This window comes from Lolium rigidum, chromosome 4 (genome assembly GCF_022539505.1).
Source record: "Lolium rigidum isolate FL_2022 chromosome 4, APGP_CSIRO_Lrig_0.1, whole genome shotgun sequence".
NCBI lineage: Eukaryota > Viridiplantae > Streptophyta > Magnoliopsida > Poales > Poaceae > Lolium > Lolium rigidum.
In genome coordinates, this window is record NC_061511.1 from 86,694,011 (window position 1) to 86,702,421 (window position 8,411).

At 40.1% G+C, this 8,411-nt stretch overlaps 1 protein-coding gene and 1 long non-coding RNA gene across 2 annotated transcripts; one reads left to right on the top strand and one right to left on the bottom strand.

Moving 5' to 3' along the window:
- Window positions 1-663: 663 nt before the first annotated feature.
- LOC124649441 lies at window positions 664-3,797 on the bottom strand. The gene is made up of 3 exons (XR_006986637.1): window positions 3,778-3,797; window positions 3,360-3,471; window positions 664-769 (listed from the first exon to the last, which is right to left on the bottom strand). It is a non-coding gene; the product is annotated as an uncharacterized LOC124649441 (long non-coding RNA).
- Window positions 3,798-3,940: 143 nt separating this feature from the next.
- LOC124647333 (40S ribosomal protein S15-3-like) lies at window positions 3,941-7,074 on the top strand. Its single transcript, XM_047187295.1, has 5 exons — window positions 3,941-4,040; window positions 5,333-5,534; window positions 5,841-5,952; window positions 6,817-6,825; window positions 7,006-7,074. The coding sequence occupies exons 1-5, from the start codon at window positions 3,941-3,943 to the stop codon at window positions 7,072-7,074; spliced, it is 492 nt and encodes a 163-aa protein (XP_047043251.1).
- Window positions 7,075-8,411: the final 1,337 nt, after the last annotated feature.

Here is an 8,411-nt window from a genome sequence, read left to right on the forward strand (position 1 = left end):
AGGATTTATAGATAATCATCTTATTGCAGGAAGGATTTACATATACCGGCTTGCTTCTTAGTGGTCTCACAGAGAGTGAAACATATCAAACACGGTATGCTAATGCTCAGGTATTTAAAAATACAAATATCTGAAAGAAAATTAGCTAACAACTTTTAGAAAGCATGAAAATATTAAAATTGTCCAAACAATATGCAGGTACCAGCTCATGGTTCAAACAGAGAAAATGAGGGTGCAACCAACAAAAGTTTACTTAAGAGACAGGGGCCACCACAGGACAGCAATCATGGCTCATCGGATGCATCGCTCGGACAAGATAATGAAAACCCATGGGATCTAAGCATGTTTAATGATATGGAACTAGACCAGGTAATTATCAAACATCATCCAAAAAATCTGCAAGTAATAAATGTTATTGTGTAAAAATACTTATTAATTACAAAATGCATGCAGGTAACTGGTAGTAGGGATGGACAAGAACAAAACAATCAGGAAAATGGAACAATGCAACCTGACAATGTCGATGCTGATGATGAAAATGAAGAACAACGGAAGGACATTACAGAGGATGATATAAATATCTTTCTATCAAATGAGAAACTAGCTGCTGAGGGTGTTCAACAGGATGGACATTCAGAAAATGAAAGAGACACAGAGTTCGAACCTCATGTAGGAATGGAGTTTGCGACAAGAGACGAAGCTCAGAAGTTTTTCAACATGTATGCTTACAATGTTGGGTTCTCGGTCACCTGTGTTTCATCTTACCGTACTACAAGTAAGAAAAGAAACAATGAGGTCATAAGGTTTACAATGAAATGTAACAAGTATGGCAAAAACACTGAAGAGGAAAATGAGCGGATTGTTGCGCAACGACAAAGCACGAGTAATAGCTAAGACCGATTGCAAAGTAGAAATGGTATTCGAGTGACGGACAAGGAATGTGGAGAATCACAGGAATGCATCTCTTGCACAACCATGAACTATGCCCACGGAGCGGGTTCTACGGGTCACATATATACATGTCAGATGCTGAAAAAGAAATGATTCGAACAATGAAACATTGCAACATGCCAACCAGGGACATGGTTGCAGTGTTGGCATTTATAAGAGGAGGCATGTCACTTCTACCATACAACAAAAGAAAAGTCAGCAACTACAGCACTACCATAAACAGAGAGGTGACAAACAATGATATGATGGAGGTCTTGGATTGGTTTCACAAGAAAAAGACAGAGAACCCAATATTCTATCACTCAATGGATTTGGATAAATGCAACAAAGTGAGGAGTGTATTTTGGGCAGATGCTAGAGCAATACAGTACTATGAAATCTGTGGTGACTGTGTGAGCTTCGACACTACATTCCTAACAAATAAATATAATCTCCCATTTGCACCATTTGTTGGAGTGTCGCCACACGGAAAAACCTACCTATTTGCATGTGCATTCATTATAAATGAAACAGACTGACGAGTTTTGAGTGGTGTTTCCGAGAGTTCAAGAAAGCAATGGGTGGCAAGTGCCCAAAATCAATTATAACTGACCAAGATAGAGGAATGGCGAGTGCAATACCCACTATTTTCAGAGATTCAATACACAGATGTTGCTTGTTTCATGTTAAGAAAAATATTGATGATAAAGGAGGGCCAGTGTTCCAAGCAAATGAAGGGTTGTATGAGGAAATGCAGGACATAATAGATAAATCATTGACAGTCCATGAATTTGAAACACTATGGCAGGCAATGATAACTGAGTATAAAGTGGGGCACATAAAGATATTTCAGGATATCTGGAAAAGCAGACAGAAGTGGGTTCCGGTTTACTTCAAGAATAAGTTCTTCCCCTTCATCCAAACAACGGCTAGAAGTGAAGGCACTAATGCATTGTTTAAAAGGGGGTAGGACCACAGTTCAGCATGACAAGCTTCCTGCGGGAGTACCAGCGGATAATGGACACAATGCATGCAAATGAGGATGAATTAGATCATAATGTAGTAAACAAAAGAGTTAAAGAAAAGAAGTTCCTAACTGCATACTACATCGAAAGACAGGCCCATGAGCTCTACAATATTTCCATCTTTAGGAAATTCCAGAAAATCCTAAATGATGTTACAAGACTACAAATCAGAGAAGATGAGAAGGGCAAGATATACTGGGTATTTCAGGCAACCAATTACCCAATAAAAGAGCACAGACACAGAGATTACCTAGTCCAAGTGAATCTACAAAACCAGGACTACTCATGCATATGCTGCAAGTTTGATAAGGATGGTTTACTTTGCTCTCACATCTTGAAAGTAATGCTGCAACTACAAATAGACAAGATCCCGGAAAAGTATATAATAGATAGGTGGCGGAAAAGACAGAAAAAACTATTCAATCTTCCAGTTCCACCAGAAAATGAGGACAGCATTGTTCTGAGATTTAATGTTCTATCTAGATTGTTGGGATACACGGCTTACGTGGTTCAAAAACCAAAAGAAATTACCAGTACTTGCTGCAAGAGATACCAAGGATAGAAGCAGAAATGGCAAGAATGAACAATGAAGATGAACAGGTCTCAGAAATGGGACAAAACAGTTCAGCGCGGACAGTTGTCAATTTAGACCCTACTGCTGAAAGTGCATCGAACATACACCTACTTGACCCAGATGTTGCTGATACAAAGGGCCGCCCTAGGTTGCTGACTATAAAAGAAAGAATTAAGCAGAATAAATTCTATAGTTGCGACCACTGTGGTTCTAATAAGCATACAAAGAAAAATTGTGACAAGCTGCATTTGGTCTTCAATTTACCAAAAAAGCCAAGAAAACAAAAGAAAAGGGACAATGGTGAGATTTATTTTCTTACTATGCATATAGCAAAAATCTATAAGCTACTGATGACTAACATTTCTTCGATGACGAGTTCGCAAAGCGAGGGACATGGAACAAAAACGAAGAAGTCCAAGAAAGCCACGGAACCAAATGATGAACATCAACCCCTATGTCGACCAAGTGTATCTTCCTCGGTGAACCCAAACCAAGATGGAAACTAGGGAGATCAAATAAAAACATAGTTGTGTCAATGATGTAATCATGGGTGGCAGAATTAAAAACTAAATTTGTTGGTTCTTACTTGTAATATTTATGTTACTTGCTGCACTATTCATATGTTTATGGTGTGGCATAAGCAAGATCATAGAAGTGAGCATTCGATTGAGTGTTGCGATTGGTAACACTACTACAATTGTACATGCTCGTGAATTATGCTCTTCACAAAATTTCATCATCAACTTGATACTATAGATGAGCTAGTGACTTCGAAACATCCAGCTACCGCGGAGGAGAGACGAGAGAGGAAGCACCAGATAGAGAGGTACCTTGAGGAGGAGAGCAGCGGCTGCTGATGGCGCTTGTGCAGCAGCTACTGTTGGCGCCTGATTCATGCCGGACGGAGATGAGCCATTAGGGCCGTAGGTTGGAATCAAGAGTCTGAAAAATGAGAATACTTAAAACTGAAGTTAAGACTGAGAGAATACAGAATTAAGAAAAACTGAAGATGTATCATAAATTTTGGACCAAGAGTAACAATCATACAAACAGATATGATGAATGAAAGATAAACTTCAGCAAAGCTTGGGTAGCTTCAAAATCTGGAACAGATTAGTTCAATTTACACACACTAATGCTCCTTAGACGGACAGTATACTTAGAAACTCGGAACCAAGAGTTACTACATAAAACGAGATAATAACACTAAATCCCCGAGCTCAAAAGAAAAAGTTGAGGAGAATGAACCTTGAAGAGTGCGTGGCACCGATCATCGGGCCTCCCGTGCTTGAGCGGCTTGTAGGAGAGGGAGAACTCCGCAAGGTAGTGGCCAATTATCTCAGGCTTGATCTCAACCTGGTTGAACATCTTTCCGTTGTAAATCCCCACAAGGATTCCTATTATTTCTGGCATGATGATCATGTTGCGGAGGTGGGTCCTCACAGGCTCAGGCTTCTCACCAGCAGGGGCATTGCTTTCCTGTTTACAAAGCAAATTAGAGGATGCAGATGGTAGTTGAACAAAACAATCAGTAACAAGTATCTAAAATTCTAACTTAGATACTTCACACTATAGACAAATAAACACACAATGATAAGTGAGACCAAGGATGAGGGTTTAGATCTGAAGACTAACTTCATAGAGCATATGACACTTGGCTGAACATAGTGAGTTGATGCAACTTTCATCCTTGGACTAGAATAATATTGTCTAAAATATCAAGAAAACTTATGATTAGAGACTAACAAATTAACTGAATACCGAAACTTGAGAAAAGCACCGGTAGATCTATTCCTTGGGAAAACAGAGTATTTCTGCAATGACCCTTAGAGCAGCTGCCCCCGGTGGGGCCTTAGGGAAAGGCGTAACCTAGTGTAAATTTTCACCAATGCTAAACAACCATGGTGTCACGTCACCCACCCAAATTTTCACTACCTAAACATGCTTACGGGAAAAAACATTTAGGTGTATCTTTCTACGGACTTAAGAAAAATAGACTAGCAATGACAATAGCGACATTGAAGTATATCTTTCTGCAAAACTGATGAAATGGACAAAGAATGACAAGAGGGACAATGCAAATCTACACTGACAAACAAAGAATATTATACTGAAAATCAAGGTTAGTCTGTTTCTTTGATTTTCAGTATAATATTCTTTGTTTGTCAGTGTAGATTTGCATTGTCCCTCTTGTCATTCTTTTTCCATTTCATCAGTTTTGCAGAAAGATATACTTCAATGTCGCTATTGTCATTGCTAGTCTATTTTTTCTTAAGTCTGTAGAAAGATACACCTAAATGTTTTTTCCCAGAAGCATGTTTAGGTAGTGAAAATTTGGGTGGGTGACGTGACACCATGGTTGTTTAGCATTGGTGAAAATTTACACTAGGTTACGCCTTTCCCTAAGCCCCACCGGGGGCAGTACGCTCTAAGGGTCATTGCGTAAATACTCGTTTTCCCAAGGAATAGATCTACCGGTGCTTTTCTCAAGTTTCGGTATTCGGTTAATTTGTTAGTCTCTAATCATAAGTTTTCTTGATATTTTAGACAATATTATTCTAGTCCAAGGATGAAAGTTGCATCAACTCACTATGTTCGACCAAGTGTCATATGCTCTATGAAGTTAGTCTTCAGATCTAAACCCTCATCCTTGGTCTCACTTATCATTGTGTGTTTATTTGTCTATAGTGTGAAGTATCTAAGTTAGAATTTTAGATACTTGTTACTGATTGTTTTGTTCAACTACCATCTGCATCCTCTAATTTGCTTTGTAAACGGAAAGCAATGCCCCAGCAGTGAGAAGCTCGAGCTGTGAGGACCCACCTCCGCAACATGATCATCATGCCAGAAATAATAGGAATCCTTGTGGGGATTTACAACGGAAAGATGTTCAACCAGGTTGAGATCAAGCCTGAGATAATTGGCCACTACCTTGCGGAGTTCTCCCTCTCCTACAAGCCAGTCAAGCACGGGAGGCCCGGTACTGGTGCCACGCACTCTTCAAGGTTCATTCTCCTCAACTTTTTCTTTTGAGCTCGGGGATTTAGTGTTATTATCTCGTTTTATGTAGTAACTCTTGGTTCCGAGTTTCTAAGTATACTGTCCGTCTAAGGAGCATTAGTGTGTGAAAATTGAACTAATCTGTTCCAGATTTTGAAGTTACCCAAGCTTTGCTGAAGTTTAGCTTTCATTCATCATATCTGTTTGTATGATTGTTACTCTTGGTCCAAAATTTATGTTACATCTTCAGTTTTTCTTAATTCTGTATTCTCTCAGTCTTAACTTCAATTTTAAGTATTCTCATTTTTCAGACTCTTGATTCCAACCTACGGCCCTAATGGCTCATCTCCGTCCGGCATGAATCAGGCGCCAACAGTAGCTGCTGCACAAGCGCCATCAGCAACCGCTGCTCTTCTCCTCAAGGTACCTCTCTATCTGGTGCTTCCTCTCTGTCTCTCCCTCTGCGGTAGCTGGATGTTTCGAAGTCACTAGCTCATCTATAGTATCAAGTTGATGATGAAATTTTGTGAAGAGCATAATTCACGGACATGTACAATTGTAGTAGTGTTACCAAGTCGCAACACTCAATCGGAATGCTCACTTCTATGATCTTGCTTATGCCACACCATAAACATATGAATAGTGCGCGAGTAACATAAATATTACAGTAAGAACCAACAAATTTAGTGTTTAATTCTGCCACCCATGATTACATCATTGACACAACTATGTTTTTATTTGATCTCCCTAGTTTCCATCTTGGTTTGGGTTCACCGAGGAAGATACACTTGGCTGACATAGGGGTTGATGTTCATCATTTGGTTCTGTGGCTTTCTTGGACTTCTTCGTTTTTGTTCCATGTCCCTCAGTTTGCGAACCTGTCATCGAAGAAATGTTAGTCATCAGTAGCTTATAGATTTTTGCTATATGCACAGTAAGAAAATAAATCTCACCATTGTCCCTTTTCTTTTGTTTTCTTGGCTTTTTTGGTAAATTGAAGACCAAATGCAGCTTTTCACAATTTTTCTTTGTATGCTTATTAGAACCACAGTGGCTGCAACTATAGAATTTATTCTGCTTAATTCTTTCTTTTATAGTCAGCAACCTAGGGCGGCCCTTTGTATCAACAACATCTGGGTCAAGTAGGTGTATGTTCGATGCACTTTCAGCAGTAGGGTCTAAATTGACAACTGTCCGCGCTGAACTGTTTTGTCCCATTTCTGAGACCTGTTCATCTTCATTGTTCATTCTTGCCATTTCTGCTTCTATCCTTGGTATCTCTTGCAGCAAGTACTGGTAATTTCTTTTGGTTTTTGAACCAATCGAAGCTGTGTATCCCAACAATCTAGATAGAACATTAAATCTCAGAACAATGCTGTCCTCATTTTACTGGTGGACTGGAAGATTGAATAGTTTTTTCTGTCTTTTCCGCCACCTATCTATTATATACTTTTCCGGGATCTTGTCTATTTGTAGTTGCAGCATTACTTTCAAGATGTGAGAGCAAAGCGAACCATCCTTATCAAACTTGCAGCATATGCATGAGTAGTCCTGGTTTTGTAGATTCACTTGGACTAGGTAATCTCTGTGTCTGTGCTCTTTTATTGGGTAATTGGTTGCCTGAAATACCCAGTATATCTTGCCCTTCTCATCTTCTCTGATTTGTAGTCTTGTAACATCATTTAGGATTTTCTGGAATTTCCTAAAGATGGAAATATTGTAGAGCTCATGGGCTTGTCTTTCGATGTAGTATGCAGTTAGGAACTTCTTTTCTTTAACTCTTTTGTTTACTACATTATGATCTAATTCATCCTCATTTGCATGCATTGTGTCCATTATCCGCTGGTACTCCCGCAGGAAGCTTGTCATGCTGAACTGTGGTCCTACCCCCTTTTTAAACAATGCATTAGTGCCTTCACTTCTAGCTGTTGTTTGGATGAAGGGGAAGAACTTATTCTTGAAGTAAACCGGAACCCACTACATGCTGCTTTTCCGAGATATCCTGAAATATCTTTATGTGCCCCACTTTATACTCGATTATCATTGCCTGCCATAGTGTTTCAAATTCATGGACTGTCAATGATTTATCTATTATGTCCTGCATTTCCTCATACAACCCTTCATTTGCTTGGAACACCGGCCCTCCTTTATCATCAATATTTTTCTTAACATGAAACAAGCAACATCTGTGTATTGAATCTCTGAAAATAGTGGGTATTGCACTCGCCATTCCTCTATCTTGGTCAGTTATAATTGATTTTGGGCACTTGCCACCCATTGCTTTCTTGAACTCTCGGAAACACCACTCAAAACTGTCGGCTGTTTCATTTATAATGAATGCACATGCAAATAGGTAGGCTTTTCCGTGTGGCGATGATACGTCTCCAACGTATCGATAATTTCTTGTGTTCCATGCCACATTATTGATGTTATCTACATGTTTTATGCACACTTTATATCATATTCGTGCATTTTCTGGAACTAACCTATTAACAAGATGCCGAAGTGCCGATTCTTTGTTTTACTGCTGTTTTTGGTTTCAGAAATCCTAGAAAAGAAATATTCTCGGAATTGGACGAAATAAAAGCCCAGAGGCCTATTTTCTCACGAAGCTTCCGGAAGACCAGAAGACGAGACGAAGAGGGGCCACGGGGGAGCCAAACCCTAGGGCGGCGCGGCCCCCTTGGCCGCGCGGCCTGTGGTGTGGGCCCCCCGTGCCGCCTCTTGACTTGCCCTTCCGCCTACAAATAGCCTCCGTGACGAAACCCCCGATGCAGAGAGCCACGATACGGAAAACATTGCGAGACGCCGTCGCCGCCGATCCCATCTCGGGGGATCCTGGAGATCGCCTCGGCACCCTGCCGGAGAGGGGATTCATCTCC

What these genes read in the sequence shown, in the direction of transcription:
- LOC124647333 (XM_047187295.1), top strand. Translation starts at nt 3,941, where the DNA reads ATGATGATCATGTTGCGGAGGTGGGTCCTCACAGGCTCAGGCTTCTCA. An exon ending in CAAATTAGAGGATGCAGATG is followed by an intron (nt 4,041 to 5,332) that starts GTAGTTGAACAA and finishes AGCAGTGAGAAG; the next exon opens with CTCGAGCTGTGAGGACCCAC. An exon ending in GGTGCCACGCACTCTTCAAG is followed by an intron (nt 5,535 to 5,840) that starts GTTCATTCTCCT and finishes CTCATTTTTCAG; the next exon opens with ACTCTTGATTCCAACCTACG.